General features: G+C 43.7%; 1 protein-coding gene across 1 annotated transcript in view; it reads left to right on the forward strand.

Moving 5' to 3' along the window:
- The first annotated feature begins 793 nt into the window (after positions 1 to 793).
- Positions 794 to 19596, forward strand: part of SYN2 (synapsin II) — a 133008-nt gene continuing 114205 nt past the window's right edge. The window contains exon 1 of the mRNA XM_040995214.1: positions 794 to 1246. Coding sequence (XP_040851148.1) covers positions 864 to 1246 — 383 coding nt within the window. The 5' untranslated portion in view covers positions 794 to 863. The remainder of the gene's footprint in view (positions 1247 to 19596) is intronic.

Genomic DNA, 19596 nt, shown 5'->3' on the forward strand with positions numbered 1-19596 from the left:
TCTGACCAATGAATGAAACGAATATAACCAGTCGAAAAAAAGATCTTGGAGATGCCCTTGGCTTGGCATTGGATGCGTTCAAGCACGACAGGAGAGCAAACACGCGAGGGACAGGGGACTTTGCGACAGTCTTCTCCTGGGGATGCCCGGGGCCTCAGCCTTCTGTGCTGTGCTGTGTTCGGTGTGGGGGGAGAAGCGCGCAGTGCAGGGAGCCACGCACCTCCCCGCAACCCGGGGGGCAGAGACGCTGTTTCTCCGCCTTCCGCCCTAGGGGAGCGGAGCCAGCTCTTTCCCTGGCATTGGGGTCGGGGTCTCTCGTCGCGGCGTGGAGGGGTGGTGCTGGTGTTTTTCTCCCTCAGCTCTGAGGAAGGGTCGTTTTCTGGCTCGCCACAGGACGCGCGTGTCAGCGGGGAGGAGGCGACACCTCATCCCTCCAAGGCAGTGAGGATCGCCTCCCTCACCTCCATCTCGGCTAGGACAGGACTCTTACCCAGAGGGTGGTGGGCACTCGCGGGTCCCACACCCCTTCCCGACGAAGTCACGCTCAGCTAGCTGTGGGCACGGTTTGCCTTCCCCACCCGCCCGAGAGCCGTGAGGCGGCGACGGCCAGGTGCCCCCGGTGGCCGGCGGCGAGGCGAGGGCGGCGCCAGCTCTGCGGCGCGGGGCGGGGCCATCGCAGGCCCCGCCCACTCCCTCGCGCCGAGCTTCGCGAAGCCCCGCCGGCCCGGCCCAGTCCGCCGCGGCTGTCTGCGGGGATCGCGCTTTGCGGACCGGGTCTCCGCTGCCCGCAGCCGCCGCCGCTTCGGCCTCCCTCCGAGCCGCCCAACCCCGTCGCCTCGCGCGCCCCTAGTCCCTCCAGCCAGATGATGAACTTCCTGCGGCGCCGGCTGTCGGACAGCAGCTTCATCGCCAACCTGCCCAATGGCTACATGACCGACCTGCAGCGGCCCGAGCCCCAGCAGCCGCCGCCGCCCCCCGGCCCGGGCGCGGCCTCAGCCTCGTCGGCGCCCCCGGCCGCGTCGCCGGGCCCCGAGCGCAGGCCACCTCCCGCCCAGGCGCCCACGCCGCAGCCCGCGCCGCAGCCCGCTCCGGCGCCGTCGGTGGGCAGCAGCTTCTTCAGCTCGCTGTCCCAAGCCGTGAAGCAGACGGCCGCCTCGGCGGGCCTGGTGGACGCGCCCACGCCGGCGCCCGCCGCCGCCAGGAAGGCCAAGGTGCTGCTGGTGGTGGACGAGCCGCACACCGACTGGTAGGTGCGCCGGGCCGCCTCCGCTCCGAGGGCAGGGGTCCGCCGCGGGCGGCTGCGGGCTGAGCAGAGCGCGGTGTCGGGTCGCCCAGGAAGCTTTAAGACCGACCCGGGAATTAAAAAAAAAGAAAAAAAAGAAAAGAAAAGAAGGCTCGTGCCGTCCCGAGGGAGAGGCGGGCAGGCGCGCGGGCGCGAGTGCGTTTGGGGGCGCGGGAGGGCACCATGGACCCGGGAAGGTGAATCTGAGGTAAAATTCTTGCCCGCTCGCCTCAGATTCCCTGAGACGCAGCCAGGAAGGAGCCACTTTATGCAACAGAGGAGTCTTCCGAAATAGTTTTTCCCGTCTCCCCAGGAGGGGACGGTGAGAGGGGCGAGGGGGCGGCCGGAAGGCTGGGGTGAAAATGGTCCCTGTGACTGAGGAGATGCTAACGGCCGATAGGAAAGGCCCCTCATGACGAGGCCCGGGGTGCAAATTGGTATGGGGGAGTGGGAGGCTGTTCCCCCGGAGCAGGCACCCGAAGGCGACGTGGGAGCCCGTGGGTGGGATTCCGGTGTGCCCTGGTGTGCACCTGCCCGCCAGTCTGCGGTCTGTGCGGCAGGGAGGGCGGGCGCCGATGGAGTGTGCGTGGTGAGTGTGTGTGTGTGTGTGTGTGTGTGCACGCGTGGGTGGAGGAGGTGGGAGTGATGGTGGCTCATTGCAGGTAAAATAGCCTGGCTGCTGCAGGGGTGCCACGGGGGAGCTGCTTCCACGCACTGCGCGTTCACGGCCCGCCCCCAGCCCCCGCGGCATCTCCCCCAGAGTGGCTGTGAAACATTCGCCCTCAGCGGCGAAAGCTCAGGTGGGGCTCGTCTCAGACCAGGAGGGATTCGAGTTGATGCAGCTGGAAGCCGACCCAGGGGATGGGGGGATGATGCGGAAGGGAGGAGGGGCACCGCATCTCCAGGGACGTGAAGAAGGGCTTTGTGGTTGTTGGCTGGCCTCAGTGTTGCGCCTGCGAGGAGGTCCAGGGGGCCCAGGAGGCTTCTTATCTCCATTTCCTCTTTGCTTGCTTCCCAGCGAGGGCTGGAGCGAGGGCAGGTGTGGGCAGGAGGCTGGGCATGGTGGAATGAGATGTGAGTGTGAGTGTGGGGGTGCCTGCCTGCTGGCAGCCAGGGGCATCATTCTGCACAGTTGTTTTGGTGTCTGTTAAAGGCAAAGTGGAAAATCTGAAGGTGCGAACAAGCGGGTAACGGGGACGGGTTAGAGGACACATCGGCCGTGACAGCCCCCTGAGGAGATCGCTAGAACTCAGGTTACATCAACAGGTGCTTGTTCAAGGGAACAGGACAAAAACCAAAGTCCTGAGCATGTTATACGCCAAACTACTGGGTGCTCACAATAGATTTTCTTATTGAATTCTTACCACAAAACCAAGGCTTTGAAAATGTAAATACTATTTTCACAGTCATACAATTTGAATTAAGGCCCATTAGAATTCACTGTTGCCACTTACGATTATTGTATTATTTTAGTAATAAGCTTACTCTAGGGCCAAGGCAGTGTGGGGGCCCTTTAGGGAACGTACGTGCCAATTTGGGAGAGAGAATGGGTACATGAAACATATAAGAAAATCTAGAGTTATTGCTAGAGACAAGGTGTTTGGGGCCTTCAGTGACTGGAGTGATTGGTGAGAGCTGGAGTTGCTGGAGGAAGCTTCACGAAGGTAGATCCACAGAAAGGCCAGAAAGAGGGGAGGGATGTGAATGGCCTTTCCTTTTTTCGTGAGAGACTCTGACCCTTAAGTACTGTTTGTTGACCTTGCATCCTGGTGAAGGCATTAGTTTTGGGTCTAATTAATAGTAAAGCACCCAAAGGAAGGCTTTTGTTTATAAATGCTTTTAGTGGCTTGAGATTTGAAAGTCTTTTTGGATGGCATTATTTTATAGAAAGCCTGACATAAAATAGAGAATTGGCCTCACCCTGGAGACAAGACTAATGGTGGAAATTAGAGAAGCTACTTTTGTTCCTGGCGCAGTAGCCTAGTGACTAAAGTCCTCACCTTGAACACACTGGGATCCCACGTGGGCAACCAGTTCTAGTCCCGGAGACCCCGCTTCCCATCCAGCTCCCTGCTTGTGGCCTGAGAAGACAGTGGAGGACGGGCCAAGGCCTTGGGACCCTGCACCTGCCTGGGAGACCTGGAAGAAGCTCTGGTGCCCCATGAGGGAGATTTCCGTTGATTGTTCAGCTTTTGGCTTTGCCATGATCCTGTTGGAGGTATTTGGTCCTAAAACAGTGAACGGCAGGACTCTCCCTCACTCTTTCCATCTGCCTCCTGAATAAATAGGTGAATTGAAATTTCAAATGTGCAGTTTTCTGTGAAATTCTTGAAGCTTTCTCCTTTATGCTAAATACTGTTTACTGTGCTTGAATAGGAAGACCAAGTGTGGTCTCCCAGTAGAACTCAAAAATGGAGCCCATCTGATTTACAGAATACTAAAAGAAAGAGGGTTTTAACACCCACTTAAACAATTAGAGAATTAGAAGAGGGCTTAAAATAGGTAGCATCCCCGCGCATCCTTAATACACAGCACAGTCCTTTGAATTTCTATCTAATTGCAAGCACAGAATTGATAGAACTTCCCACTCGCCAGGTTGATGGGAAAACTGGAAGGTGTTTTTCTTTCTTATATTCAAGATGTATTCATTGGTTGTTTGAAATGTTTAGACTAAGGGCATTCTAAAAGATCATTGAAAATTTTGTTGGTGCTTCACAGAAAATACAGTCATGCTCCTTATCAGCTCATCATATACTTCATTAATTATTACTAATGTTATTTTTTATGTTGCCAGAATATGCATGTCTTCTTTTAAGCTTGGCACATACATTTGAACTGCAGCTTTCACTTTAATGACCTTTGTACCTGTTTGTGTGAATACTTGTGTCTTCTGTATATTCCATCTCACTGAGTAAGAGGTAAGTTTTCTATCAGATTCTTCCTTTCCTTCTAGGAATTCTGAGTGCAGTGACAAACTGAGCTTTCCATCCTGGGACTTCTCAGTGTTTGATTTAGTGTTCAGTATGGCACAAATCTGCTGATTATCTAGATACTGCTGATAAGATTAGGCAACAGGTGTCTGTTGAATACATTCTTTTAATAGAGTTAAATTTACTACAGACGAATGAGACGTAGTGTCAACTTTGTAAGATCTTACTGTCCAATCAGATAGAGAAGATACATATACTGTTAAAAAATGATAATTACAAATTACCCTTGGTATTCCAAGTATGATCTTTGGACCAACAGCATTGGTATCAAACAGGAGATTTTTGAACTGTTGCATCTTGGGTCCCATCCTTTGCCTGATGACTCACACTTTGTGCTTGAGCACGAGCCTCAGGTGATTCATGATCACATTGTATTTGAGTGTGGTAAACTGGTGGCCGTGTGCTCAGTGCTGCAGGTGTTATACATTGAGCTGTTATATATATAACTGTGTGAGAGGGAGAACTTCAGAAGGTTCTTACAAAATTTGTATTATGGAAAAGCTACAGATGAATTTCAAATGATTAACACCAAAATTATTTACTTTTATAAAGATTTATTTATTTTTTATTAAAAGGCAAATTTATAGAGAGGAGAAATAGAAAGATTTTCCATCCTCTGGTTCACTCCCCAAGTGGCTGCAATGGCCCGAGCTGAGCTGATTTCAGGAACCAGGAGCTTCTTCTGCATCTTCCTGTGGGCACAGGGTCCCAAAGCTTTGAGCTGTCCTACTGCTTCCCCAGGCCACAAGCAGGGAGCTGGATGGGAAATAGAACACCAGGACACAAACTGGTGCCCAATGGGATTCTAGCACATGCAAGATGAGGATTTAGCCACTAGGCTATCGTGCCAGATCCCAGAATTATTTTTTAATTCCATTTTCTACAAAATTTTGTTTAAAAGAGCTTTATTTATTTACTTGAAAGAGTTACAAAGAGAGATGGAGAAACAGGGAGAGCTTTCCAATCTGCTGTTTCAGTCCCCAAATGGTTGCAAAGACCAGAGCTGGACTGGTGCAATGCCAGGATCCAGGAGCTTCTTTGGGGTCTTCTGCTTTCCAAGTGACCACAACAGCTAGAGCTGAGCCAGTGTGAAGCCAGGAGCCTGGAGCTTCTCCCAGGTCCCCCATGCAGGGTGGCAAGGCTTTGGGCCGTCCTCGACTGTTTTCCCAGGCCACAAGCAGGGAGCTGGATGGGTAGTGGAGCTGACGGGACATGAACCAGCGCCTACATGGGATCCTAGTGTGTTCAGGTGAGGACTTTAGCCACGAGGCTATGCGCTGGGCCCGGCTAATCCTTACTTTGTATGCACTGGGATGCCATATGAGTGCTGGTTTGTATCCCAGTTGCTCCACTTCCCAAATGAGGTGTGGGACTTCTCTCTGGTAAGTATGCCTAAGCCATTAGCAGGAAAGTAGATCCGAAGTGGAAGAGCTGGGACAGGAACTGGCAGCCCGTATCATTGCCAGCATCACCACAATGCTGGCAGCAAATCCTGTTAGTTCTCTCCATTGTCAGCCACTAGTAATGACTGTTGTGAGTTCAGATTTACTATTTTTCGAAAAAACCTATGCACATGAAAGAGGATATACAGTATTTCTGCATCTGGCTCATTTCACGTCACAGCACGTCTGTCCATTTTGCTGCTAATGTAATGACTTAATTCTTTTTGCAAAAGCAGTTTTTAAGTGTTGTGTGATTCAGTGCTGTTCAACACTAAAAACAAGCTGTAAGGATTTAAGGATAAGGTGAGAACAGGCATTGTCTATTGGGATTTTTCATCCGGTATTTAAACACGATTTTAAAACAGTATGATGATTAATATACACAAGGTACTATGGGAATAAAGATAAGAATTATATTGGAAAGTGAAGATGGGGTTAGAAATATTTCATAAAGATGTGCTGCTGTGCATTCTTAAGTAAGCTACTTTGACCTTTGAACTTTCTCTATGAATTCAAATGAGAAAATGAAATAAACATTCTCTAAGATTTCTCCAAGCACTATATTATTTTCATGTCTTAATTTTTTGAGCCATTTCCTTCCAAAACTTCAGCTCCACAGTTTTGCTTTATGTGGTAATGCCTGTAACTCTGGAGGAAGAAGTAGATGTTAGTGACCAAATATTTCCTTAAATGATTAATTCACTTTTGAGTACTCTATTCAGGACCTCCTTGCAATATTGCCATCGTGTGGTATGCTGGGAAAAGGGCTGATTTTGTTATGTCTCTTATGTTTCCTGTGTGTGTTTCTTCTTCAAGAGTGGAAGTTGGGGACGTGCGCTTAGATTCCTGTTACACCTAAGCACTTTTGTGTACTGATTTTGAATTGTTGGTGAGTGGCATTTGTTTCTTGATCACTGCTTCACAGTTTACACAGCGTGTTCTTGCTTGTCATCTCATTTTACTTTTGCAGTGATCCTCAGCAGTAGGTAGAAAATCCATTTCATAGACAGAAAAGTAGTGAATTGCTTCTGCTTTCTGTGTAGTACAGAAATCCTTAGTAGGGAACCTAACTACTCAATCCAGAGGAAAGTGCCAGTCTAAACGTTTGATCTTGAGCTCCCTTTAGAAGTTCTTTGGCTTCTCAGAATTGTGTGCTTGGTTCACAGTTCTCCTCATATCTGCGTTTTGTTCTTCTCTGAATTTTGTTCATTAAATGTAGGGATCCTTGGGGCTCCAATTTTGGCCTACATCTTTTTTTTTTTTCACACTGATACTCTTTTTGTTTCATTTACTCAGATGTCAGTTTTCTCCAAATGTAGTCAGTTCTCTTATTTTTAGTTTTAGCCAGGACTTCACTTGGATCTTCAGACATATGTTGAGTTGTGTGGGATAGCTCCATTGCAGTAGTTGAGGCAGCTCAGGATTATTTGGCCCAATATTGAATCCCTTGTTTTCTTACCTATCTTAGCTCTTATATTCTCTGTCTCTTCTGGGGACACCAGTGGAGCCTGTTTGAAGTTCTCCTTAGGGCTCACCTAGAACTTCTGCATGTCTTAGAGGTTTTCATTTAATGGCTTGACTGAACTATTTAAAATGCAAATTTGACATTTTCTTTCCTTTGTGTAAGGCTTTTTATTGGCTTATAGGTTAAGTTCATGGACCTCCTGAGATTTGATCTCTGCTTTCTTTCCCAGCTTCCTTTTGGCCATTATTTTCCTTAACTGTCATTTTTCAGTAAAACTGAAATGTTTGATTCCATCCATAGACTGCTGTTCCTCTTCATCTGCACTTATGCTGTGTATTACTACTGTAGTTGATTTTCTTTATGTTTCCTACCTCTTCTCTAAATCTCATGCTCATCTTTTGAGACTGAGAGGAGTATTTGCTTTTCCAGAAATCCTCCTCTAACTCCATGGATTGTTTTTGGAATCTGCCTCTTTTAACTGTGTGGGTGTCTGTCACTGGGCTCAGTCCAGTGGTCTGTTTGTCTGTCTGCCTTTCCTACTAGTAGTTCTTTGAAGGCAAACTTACTGTTTTTCTTGTTTGTTTGTTTTGTTCCTGCATCCTTAACACATAGCAGAGAGCCTGACGCATAATAGAAGGTTATTAAATCTTTTTCTTTAATCCAGCAGAGATTCAGAGAACGTTAGAAGGGGCACAATGGAGAGTAGTAACCAAGATTTGAGGTGTGTTACATTGGGCATCATGGTTAATTCTCTAAAATTGTGACGAATCTTCAAAGATTTTCTGGAAACAGTGTGTAGTTAAAAAACAAATTTTTGCACCAAATAAACTTTAATTTTCTGTAACATTTTTAAGTCCCCTTGAAGCAGGCTTTAGGTGTTTTCCCTCTTACATGTGTTCTATGAAATATAGATGAACTTAATTACTAGTTTTAAACCACTGTAAACCATAAATCTCTAGAGATTTGACTTTTTTTTTTTTTTAAAGAAAAGATTCATTTACTTTTATTGGAAAGGCTGAGTTGGAGAGAGCAAGAGGCAGGGAGAGATTTGAACCACTGATTCACCCCTCAAACTGACAATATGGCCGGAGCTGGACAGGTCTGAGGCCAGGACCCAGGAGCTTCTTGCAGGTTTCCCATGTGGGTGCCCAGGCCCAAGGACTGCTTTCCAAGGCCATAAGCAGGGAGCTGAATCGGAAATGGAGCAGTCAGGATTTGAACTGGTACCCATATGGGATGTCTGCCCCAGGCAGAGGCTGCATCATCATGCTGGCCCTGATATTAAACTCTCTCTCTCTCTCTCTCTTTTTTAAGACTTATTTATGTTTATTGGAAAGGCAGATTAAATTTTTAATGAGAGCCACCAAAGCAGCCCATTATACTGGAAAATGTAAGCTGATAAATGGAAGCTCTGCACAGAATAAAGGTAAATGGATAAAACTGAGGAATAAATTTCTCTTATTTATTCTGTATTGACACTTGACTCCCAAGGAACCATTTGCCTGAGGTTAATCTTGCCTTCTTGCCATATTTAGAGAATTTTTCCGTTGGTGTGAGATGCCAGTCTTGAAAAGCCCAAGCTGCCTGTTGCTTTCATAATGGAAACCTTTTGAGGAGCTTATTGCTTCACAGATGTCCTTATTGAGTTTCTTAGTGACATATACTGTATTCTTGTTGCCTTTCATCAAGTCTTTTTGGGGATTTCTGTTTCCTCAATTGTGAAGTAAGAGTGTGGAAATGATTTAATTTACTGATCTACGAGGGCTCTTCAAAACAATCATAAGCAATGTATTTTTTTTTCTTGAAAGGGAAACAACCTCAATTGCAGCGAAGAATATGAAGATCGGATGGAATGTTAGAGAGCCATAACACCATTGTGATTTAAAAACAAAAGTTGAAAGAAAATGTATAGCAAGCTTTCATGATCTAATTTGGCTTACCCTTTCAGTGTTCATTTTCTGTACCCATTTTGTTACAGCCGTGGCGGACTGCTCATAGTTAACTGGATGTGCCAAGCTCTGTCTTCTCTACCTAAAAGCTTTTGTATGTTTTTACCTGAATAATTCTGAATAATCTTTAGGACTCAATTTAGTTGTCTTGTAGAGTCAAGACTATTCTGTATCCAAGGGGCCTAACAATTTCATATAATAACTTCTTCCTGGTTTAATCCTGCGTAACGAAGCTTGTGCTTTGTTTTAGAAAAAAGGTCTCCTTTTCTGTTGAGGGTGTTGAATCTTTGGAGGGATGTGTTTATAATAACACGTCTGAAAACTGTGGGTTTTTTTGTACTTTACCGTTTCAGGGATACCAAGTCCTTTCTTTGTAAATTGTGGTGCAGCTCTAGAGATGTATAGATGTAGTTCCCTTCTCTGTCCCTGTCCCTCCTGATGCAGAGCTGATGGTGAGAATTTAAGTTCTGTGTTGTCCTAAGTAACAAAATCTCAGTGATGACAAAATTAGGACAAGTCAACGGAAGGACAATTGTAAACACTTAAAATGTCTTGATCTACATCTGTTCTCTTCTGATTAACTTTAGGCAATTTAATTCTTTAAGTTCTAATTTCCATTTCATAAATCAGGAATATGGGCCAGATAGTATGTCTTCAGAGGCTATTATAAAATCAAGTAGTTCCGGAAATGAAGTATTTCTAAGAGTTTTATTGTGACAGTATAAAGAGTTATTCATAGAAGTAAGAAGTTACTGTGAACTATGAAACAGAAAATTTCACAGAAAGGGTACATTTGAGCTGAACTTTGAGGGCTGAATGACATTCAAATTAGTGAGGAAGAAGCTAGACATTTTTGTTAAAAGGAAGAGAAAAACCAAAAACATGAACTGATTGATTCGGTTCATGTAAGATGTATGGAGAGCATGTATGTAGTCTAGGTGACATAAAATTTTCATATCAGGAGAAAACGAAGTTTGTGTAAACAAGGTGTGCAAAATAATGGTATGTAATGTTGTAGGCATGAAATAAATGACAGGTAGGGACTACTTTGGGTAGTTTTATTCATTTCTTATATTATCAAACAGATTTCTGTTATTGACTTTATAAATGAAGAAACTGAAATTTACAGTTCATCTAAGATTTGAAGTCAGGAAATTTGGGTTAAGTATTTATGGTTCTAATCTTTCTGTATAATCACTGTATAACAGTGTTCCAAATTGTTCTTTGACATTAATTTACAGTGTTTTTTATTTTCAAACGACACAGACTCATGATTGACTATGGGAAGTTTATTCATTGTCTTACCTGTAAAAAGAGATTAAAAACACTTCAGAAGAGTCTTGTAAGAATCAGCTGAAATAAACTCTGGATATATCTGGCATTGGGAATGGTACATGAAAGATGCTCAGTTCATGTTCCAACATGGGGATGCAGATACTCAGAGGCGCTTGAAGACAACAGCTTACTATCTGTGGACTTACAGTGTTCTTGAAGTCAAGTAAAATTGCTGTGGACAGTTTTACTTTACACTAAAAGAATTTTGAAAAATAAAACAAACCTAGAGGAATATGCCTTCATTTTTGTTGGAGTAGTTACGCATAATTTATTTGATGTATTTATTTAAAGATTTTGTTGTTGTTGTTTTATTTGCTTGAAAAACAGAAACACACACAGAAAAAGATCTTTTGTTTGCTGGTTTACACCCAAATGGTTCTAATAGCTAGGCAAAGGCCAGAGGCAGGAGTTCTCTCAGGGTCCTCCATGTGGATGGGAGTGGGCCAAGTACTAGGAGCATCTTCTGTTGTTTTTTCACTCATTAGCAGGGGCTGGATCAGAAGTGAAGCAGCTGCGATTCTTCTGCGCCTTGATACAGGATGCTGGTGTCACAAATTGGCAGCTTAACTCTGAACTGCAGCGCTGGCACTTATGACATATAATTTGGAAAGCATTAAATACATTTTATTGGAAGCAAGTCTTCAGTGAAGATGTTTATGGGCTGGCTTATTTGTACAGCTGCAGTTTGAGCAGTCACAAGCATGTCATATTTGAGCCTCCCTACAATATAATCTGTATAATTCATATTATTCTCATTTGCCATAGGTAAGAATTAAGATCAGAGGAGGGTGGATGATGACCCTAGCCCACAGAGCCAGGAGGCGGTAGATTCCAGACTGGTAGTCAGCTCTTGGACTTTGGGTTCTGTTATGTTTTTTCAGGTTTCCTAGACTTGAGTTGCAGTTGCTATAAACATAAGTAGTTATTTAATCTGGTTGGAAATTTGTATTGAGTGGGCAAAACCATCAACTCTCTGAGCCATTTAGCTGACTTCTTGGTTTTCTCAGGGTATTGATCGCAGTGAGTTCCCTTTGGTGCTTGCTTGGGAGTTTCTTGGAGAAACTGCCAGATTCTAACAGAAACAACTAATGAGCAGAGCCAAGAAGGTTAAGACTGAGTTAATTTAAACTGTTTCTTTTTTTCTGAATCTTAATTTTCTCGTTCTTAACATCGAAATAATAGCACCTGCCGATATTCTTAATGAAATAGTGTATATATAAGGACTTTGCAAACTGTGACCATAAACAACAGATTTCAGCACTCATATATATTGGCTGCAACCTAGTAACAGGTGGGATTGAGAAAAAATGTAAGAAGGAATTTCCCATTTAATTTTAAGCGTTGCTGTGGTCAGGCTTTCTATTCATCTCAAAAGAAAAAAATAGCTTTTTCCTAGAATTGGGGACATCAGATCTGGTGATTCTGTCCAGTGCTGTGGAAGTAGTAAATTTTATTCTCTTAACTTTTTTTCTTCTTTTTTCTTCCCTTCCCTGCCCTCCCATCTCCTGCCCTTCCCTTCCATCCTCCCCCCTTTGTCTCGTTCTTTGTTTCTCTTGCTTTTATTTTGAAGATTTCAAATGAAGCATTGGAGAGAGAGAGAGAGAGACCGAGACCTTCTATCTGCTGATTCATTCACCATCTACCCATGATGGCCAGGGCTGGGTTAGGCTGAAGCCAGAAGCCTGGAACTCCATCCAGGTTTCCTATGTAGGTTGCAGGAGTGCAGGTACTTGGGCCATCTGCTGTGTTCCAAGGCGTTAGTAGTGAGCTGGACTGGAGGCAAATGGCCAAACTCAAATCAGAGGTCATATAGTAAGCTGGCATTGTAGACAGAGCCTGACTTGCTGTGCCACAATGCCAGCCCTTATTCTGTTTACTTTCTTTGCCTTCTCTGCTGCTAATGCCTCTTCTCTGGCTATGGACAAAAGGCTTATGGCCTGGGAATGACAGTGGTGGGCATATTTTCTGAAACAAAATTGGAAAATTATGCCTTATTTTGCAGCGCAGTAACCTGGGAGTTTTGAAAAGCAGAAATGTTTGAATTTTGGGGAAATTTTGGTGGTTAGAGATGATGGGACTGAAAGCTTGAAGTCAGCAAGCTCTTGGGAAATGAAAGTTAAGTTGTCGATGGCATCCCTATTTTCTGGTCTTGGATTTCAGCAGATTAAGTTAATCATAGTTCAACTGTGACTTGTCAGTGGTTATTGGCCATCTTCTTTCAGATTTTTGCATTTTAATAGAAGCTGGAAAATAGAGAAAACTTCCCTAATGCAGCATCGTGAGTGATGGAATTTTAACACTAAGATCAGAAGGAAAGCAGAATTATCAGTTGACTTGGCACAGGGGAATGAGGCATATTTTCCCAGAGCCTTCAGATGACTTAGGCTCTTAGATTAGGTGTTTAAAAAAATGTAGTCAGCTGTGATTCTGGAAGGAAATTATAGCATTTTTGATCATGTTATAGGGTCATGTTTTTAGGTAAAACTCTATTTTTTAAAAGATTTATTTATTTTTATTTGAAAGGCAGGTTTTTTTTACAGGAAAGAAGAAACAAAGAGAAGTCTTTCATCGACTGGTTTACTCCCTAAATGACCAAAGTATACAAAGCTGAGCTGGTTTGAAATTGGGAGCTGACAGCTTCTTCCCGGCCTCTCCTGTGGGTGCAGGGTCCCAAACAAGTCCCAGAATCATCCTCCACTGCTTTCGCATATCAGTAGAGAGCTAGATTGGAAGTGGAGCAGCTAGGATATGAACTGGCACCCATATGGGATGCCAGCACTTGCAGGCAGAAGATTAGCTTGCTGTACCACTGCACTGGTCTTAAACTTTGTAATTGTTTATGCACTTTGACTTATATAGGTATGCTTCAATTCATTTAATTGCAACCTTTACTTCTATGAAGTGTAAGGTTTGATTTCTTCATCAGATTTGGAAGCCAACCCTCAGATTGTGATTTGCTTAATGTTGCAATACAAAAGTACACAAATTTGTCTGAAACAGATTATTCTGACTTGGTGTCCCTCTTCTTTGTACAGCTGAACTCCATTCTGAGTTCTGCATCAATCAACTGATGTTGCTTTTTGCATAGAAACATCAACAATGATTTTTAAAAAATGCTTAAGCTGGAAAGAGCTTTGTGACAGGTGTTGTGTAGGTTGGCTGAAAAAATAACTTAAAATTTATCTTCTTTTCCTGTGTTTTGTTAATGCTTATAAATACTTTCATGGCTTAGAGTTCTTCTTGTGTCTCTGATATATTCCGGATTGATTTTAAGTTGTCAGGAAAGGGGATTTTTCATCCCAGAGATAAATTTCTTTAAAGCTTCTTATTTTTCCCTTATACTTAGCCAGAACTCAGGATGGTGTCAGACTTAAATTCCCACTAAGAAGACTTTTTTTAGGGGGCAGGGGTTGAGCATTTAGCCTGGCTAAATTCTGGGCTCCTGACTTCAGCCTGACCCAGTTTCTTCAAATATTCCATCTTTAATAACAAATGTTTATTTGTTTTTATAGTCAGATTTTATAAGTCAGATTTATAGACAGAAGGAGAGACAGAGGAGGAACTTCCATCTGTTGATTCGCTCCCCAAGTGACTGCAGTGGCCACAGCAGAGCTGATCCAAAGCTGGGGCCAGTGGATACAGGGTCCCAGGGCTTAGGGCCATCCTTGACTGCTTTCCCAGGCTATAGGCAGGGAGCTGGAAGGGAAGCAGAGCAACCAGGACATGGACCAGTGCATGCAAGGCAAAGACTTTAGCCACTAGGCTACTGCGTGGGGCCCGACCTACTTTCTTATACTTTCTAAATTTTTACCATTTAGTTTTTATTATTTGGATCTTTTAAAAATAGTTGCATTTTGAAAGGCAGAGATTGAGAAAGACACACACACAGACACACACACACGCACTTTTCCATTTGTTGGTTCACTGCTGAAAGAGTACATTGCCTAATAATGGGCCAGGGTGAACTTAGAAGCCTGGAATCCCATTTGGGTGTCCCACATGCTGGGGACTCAAGTACTTGGGCCATTTTTTTGCTGCTTTGCCAAGCACATTCGCAGTGGAGCATGTGGGACTCAAATAATATGTTATGCTGATGTCATATGTACCAGTTTAACCTACTGAACTATGATGCTGGCTCCACTTACTTGGATCTTAATGACCTTCTCATCTTGAAGGTTCTAGAAAACTAATACTCATAGGAGCCTGAGTATGGTGGTTTCAGGCAATATGTTAGGGTTTATAACATCAGTATAATTTGCAGAGGAGGTGATGGGGTGAGAGATACGCTCAGGAGAATAGCAAGAATGTACCAGAAGTGAGTGCAGCCTGTTGCAGAGGATCCGGGGATCTGAGAATGGAGTATACGTCCTTATGTAAAAATGTGAACAGGAATGCATGTTTTCAAGGGTGATGTTGAGATACACTGGGAATGAAATAGGTTATGAAAATGCTCTGTAAACTGAACTGCCACATAAATGAAAAAACAAAGATCATCCTTTAGCACCGTCATGTAGGGAAGCAGGGAATAGAAAGGTAAAATCACTTATCTAATTTGCTAGGAGTTACATTTATTATTTATGTTTTGAAGCTGATCATTATCATCTGAAGATGAAATTGAAATTTAGGCAGTATTATTTTTCCTTCAAAAAAATACTGAGGAAGAATTAGATGGGGATTTGGCTTTAAGGAATGTATAAACTTTTTAAAAAAATCAGTTTAATTGGGGAGGGGACAAGGGAATATGGAACTGTATCATAAAATAATAAGGTAAAAAAATTAAAAATCAATTTAGCAAATAAATAACTTCTGTCTGCCCCAGCTCCTTTCCCAAATGATCATAAAAAGAGGAAGGCAAATTGTGAACCATGTTTTATTTTATTTATATGATCAAAACAGTGGGCCCATGGGCCCGGCGTGGTGGCGCAAGTGGTTAAAGGTCCTCGCCTAGCACGCCCGGGATCCCATATGGGCGCCGGTTCTAATCCCGGCAGCCCCGCTTCCCTTCCAGCTCCCTGCCTGTGGCCCGGGAAAGCAGTCGAGGACGGCCCAAAGCTTTGGGACCCTGCACCCGCGTGGGAGACCCGGAAGAGGCTCCTGGCTTCGGATCGGCATAGTATCGGCCCGTTGCGCTCACTTGGGGAGTGAATCATCGGACGGAAGATCTTCCTCTCTGTCTCTCCTCTCTCTGTATATCCGCCTTTCCAATGAAAAAATAATAAAAATAAATCTTTAAAAAAAAAAAAAAAACAGTGGGCCCAGATATGGAGGAGCCATGAGCTCATTCTAGAATAGTAGGTTGAGATCTGACAAGGACAATCTAGAATGCTTCCTGCAGAGGTTTTTAACTGTATGGGCTGGCATAGTCTGTGGGTAGAAGTGACAGTTTTGCTTAAGGGAATGGCTTGGTGATCAGTGATCCTAAGAAAGGTTTGTTTGAAGACTAGTCAATGGGGAGGAGGAAGGACTTGTGAAACTGGAGACCAGTTAGGAACATGTTTTGGTTTTCCATCTATGCGGAACTGGAAGCTTGTATCAGAACCAGAGCAGTAGAGAAGGAACAGTTAAACATAAGGTTCTCGGAGAATATGGTCCTGATCTAGAAGAGCTCTGTGACCTTATGATCCTCAGCTGCTTCTCTCTCTGGAAATTAAAAAAAAAAAATTGAAGTATAGATTGATGTGTGTTGAAGTGAATGCATAAGTGTATAGCTCAATTTTTACAAAGTACTACCTGAGTCAGAGTACACAACATTACCAGCACCCACTAACATGTATAACTTTTCTTCTGCTCACAGATACCCTCTATTTTGGTCCCCTCAGCATGCATTTCACTGATTTTGATCTTTGTATGCATAGAATCACACAGTATCAACTCCTGCATCTGGCCTTTCTTTGATATTTTGTGTAAAAGATTCTTCTGTTTTCTTTGCTGCAGCATATATTTATTTACATTGCTGATTTATATTCCATTATATGAGTATATGGAAATTTGTCCATTATGCTAGTGATGAATACTTAAAATTGTTCCCAGTTTGGGACTGTGTGGAACAGTGAGAAATATTTCCATCTGTCTTTTGATGAATATTTTACCCAGAGTGGAATTTGGTGATTTATAAATGCATTTGTATATTCACCTTTACATTACATTACGTTTACAAAATGACTGTGCTCGTTTGCACTACCACTGGTAGTGTCAGTATCAGAGTTCTTCAACAGCGGTGTCTTACTCAGCTTTGGCTGCTCTGAGCCCGTATGTAAGATGACTGAAAAAAGAAGGAAATTCCTCCTGGTTCTGGAGGTGAGTGATAAAGATGCAACATAACTGAACTCTGATGAGGTCTCTCTTTTCTGACTTGTACATAGTACCCTTTTGTATCCTCACATGTTGAAGACAGAGAGCTTTGGTCTCTTTGTCCCTTCACAAGGGCACTCAAGGCGCTATGAGACCCGTATCCCCATGATCTCATCGCATTACTTCCCACAGACTTAATTTCCAGAAATCATGACAGTCAGGGATTAGGACTTAAACATATGGATTTGACGGTTGTGGATATTCAGTCCATAACAGCTTAGTATTGTCAGTATTTTAAATTTCAAGGGCTTTTATATTGCAAGAACCTGAAACACAGGAAGAAAAGGACTGCTGGTTATTGGATGCCTGGTATACCAGCTGCTTACATTGTTCCTTTAGTCAGGGCAATACTTCCATAAACTAAGATCGTCAGTGTGTGGACTTTACAGGCCTGAACCAGGAGTCTACATGTTAGCCAGGCAGTTAATATTTGCCACCCAAAATTCAGCTTCGATCTGCTTGAATCCAAAACAGTAACACCATTTAGGAAATGTGTTTGTCAATGGGATGTGTTGGTGTTTTGCTTTTGGTGAATAGAAGGGACTCTTGCTGATGCGTCTGCAAGCCCCTCATTTAAGTGTGCCCTCCTGAGACGCAGTGCTTAGCCAGCCCGACCAGCACCTCCCCCACTCCGTGCCCTCTCTGCCTCCCCACTGGATCTTTCAGCAGCTAGTCATTAAGACAGTCTCAAGGTGGATATTATACTGACACATCCTCTGCTCCAGCTGGCAAGCTGATGAAAGAAGCTCCTATTGAATTTTTAAGACTAATCAAGCCCCTTATTTTTTTTTTTCAGGTTCCTCCTTCTTCCTAAGAGTAGAGAGTCAGTAGTGAAATGTGATACAGAAAGAGCTAGAAGGCATGAGGCCTAGGTCCAGACCTATTATTGAAATGTTATATAATCTTGAATATCACACTTTGCTTAGCCCATGTTTTCTGATTTTTAAAAAAGAGTACTGAATGGTGTCAGTGGTTTAAAGAGCTTCCCTAGGCTTTCCTACTATGTTAAGACTCAAGTAGAAAGATATTTTGGATTCTCTGTGCATTATTTCAAATGAATATCTTTGTTTTATTTATTGTATATATATCTATTGGAATAAATATAATAGTCTCCCTTAATATTTTCTTTTTAAAGATTTATTATTATTATTATTATTGTTGTTGTTGTTGTTGTTGTTTGGAAAGGTAGATTTACAGAGAGAAGATAGAAGATCTTCCTTCCGCTGGTTCACTCTCCACGTGGCTGCAACAGCCAGAGCTGAGCCAATCTGAAGCTAGGAGCCAGGAGTTTCTTGTGGGTCTCCCACGTGGGTGCAGGGTCCCAAGGCTTTGGGGTCATCCTCTACTCTTTTTCCAGGCTGCAAGCAGGGAAGTGGAGCAGCTGGAATGTAAACTGGCACCCATATGGGATCCTGGGCATGCAAGGTAAATATTCTTTTTACATAAGGCCTTCAACTTAGCACTTAACTTGCCTTGAGAAAATGCAGAGGTATGTTACTTTGCGTGAGGTTGAAGAAGGATTAATAAAAGAGGAGGTATCCATTGAATTGAAAGAAAGCCTGGAGTTTGCCTCAGTCTATCAGAAGATTAGGGGAGTGAGTCACTGGGGCAGAGGAAGGGGAGAGGAAGGCAGGAATGAGCTTTCATGTTGGTATGGCGTTTGTGTGTGATGAAAGGGAGAAGACAGAAATGTAGGAGATGAGACTGGGAGGATTATTGGGCAACTTTATACAGGGACTTGAGCGTCACAGTGGAGGGATTAGCACTGTCTGCGGTGAATTTTGAGTTCCTTTAGACTCCTAATCCACACAACAGATTTTGTTATTAGCTAAGACAGCGACCATGCCCACAAATTCAGAAGTGATGCCAATCAGAGAGAGTCAGATGACTTGCCATGTACATTAATTTTGTCTCAGTATTGGATATATGTGTAATGCTTGTGGAAAACAAAAGGGTGAGAGAGTTAGGGAGGGTCTTGATGGGCAGCAGGTCTCACACTGATAAACTCAGGGGTGTTCTTGCCATCTAAACTTATCAAAAGAAGTGGAAATGGCAAGACTGTAATTTTACCTCCCGTGTAAAAGATTACACATCACCTCCTGGCTCAGCCTTTTTAGCTCTTCCCCATAAAAGATCTCCTCATTTTGTTCTTGGAAACATGTGTTTATTTGCAATGCATTCCATTTGTGATAATTGGAGCAGCATGGCTTTTCATTCTTTTGGTAATACCCCTCTCCCTGACTGAGAGCTTTGGAGCCTGATATTATGAACCTATGAGTTACATTAGGTTGGCAGTTGGGTTCCCAATTAAACACTTATGAAATATTTCTCATCCATTTGCCTTTTTTTTTTTGTTCATTTGTGATCTTGAATATACCCAGGAACTATGACATGCCTATCTTGATTTTGGAAAGATTTCAGAGTTGGGCAGATACCTGGTGAGTTGGGGGTCATTGTCAGCTTTACCACTTACACCAAACAGGGAGAAGGAATGAAATGACACTGATTGAAAGGTTAATTGTGGGGCCTGATGTGATGGCTAAGTGGTTAAAATCCTTGCTTTACAAGTGCCGGGGATCCCATATGGGCCCTGGCTCCTGTCCTCGGTGCTCCGCTTCCCATCCAGCTCCCTGCCTGTGGCCTGGGAAAGCAGTAGGACTTGGCCCAAGGCCTTGGGACCCTGCACCCACATGGAAGATCCAGAAGAAGCTCCTGGATCCTGGCTGTAGATTGGCTCAGCTCCGGCTGTGGCATCCACTTGGGGAGTGAATCAACTAATGCA

Source organism: Ochotona curzoniae, unplaced genomic scaffold, assembly GCF_017591425.1.
Source record: "Ochotona curzoniae isolate NIBS_2020 unplaced genomic scaffold, NIBS_Ocur_1.0 contig_908, whole genome shotgun sequence".
NCBI lineage: Eukaryota > Metazoa > Chordata > Mammalia > Lagomorpha > Ochotonidae > Ochotona > Ochotona curzoniae.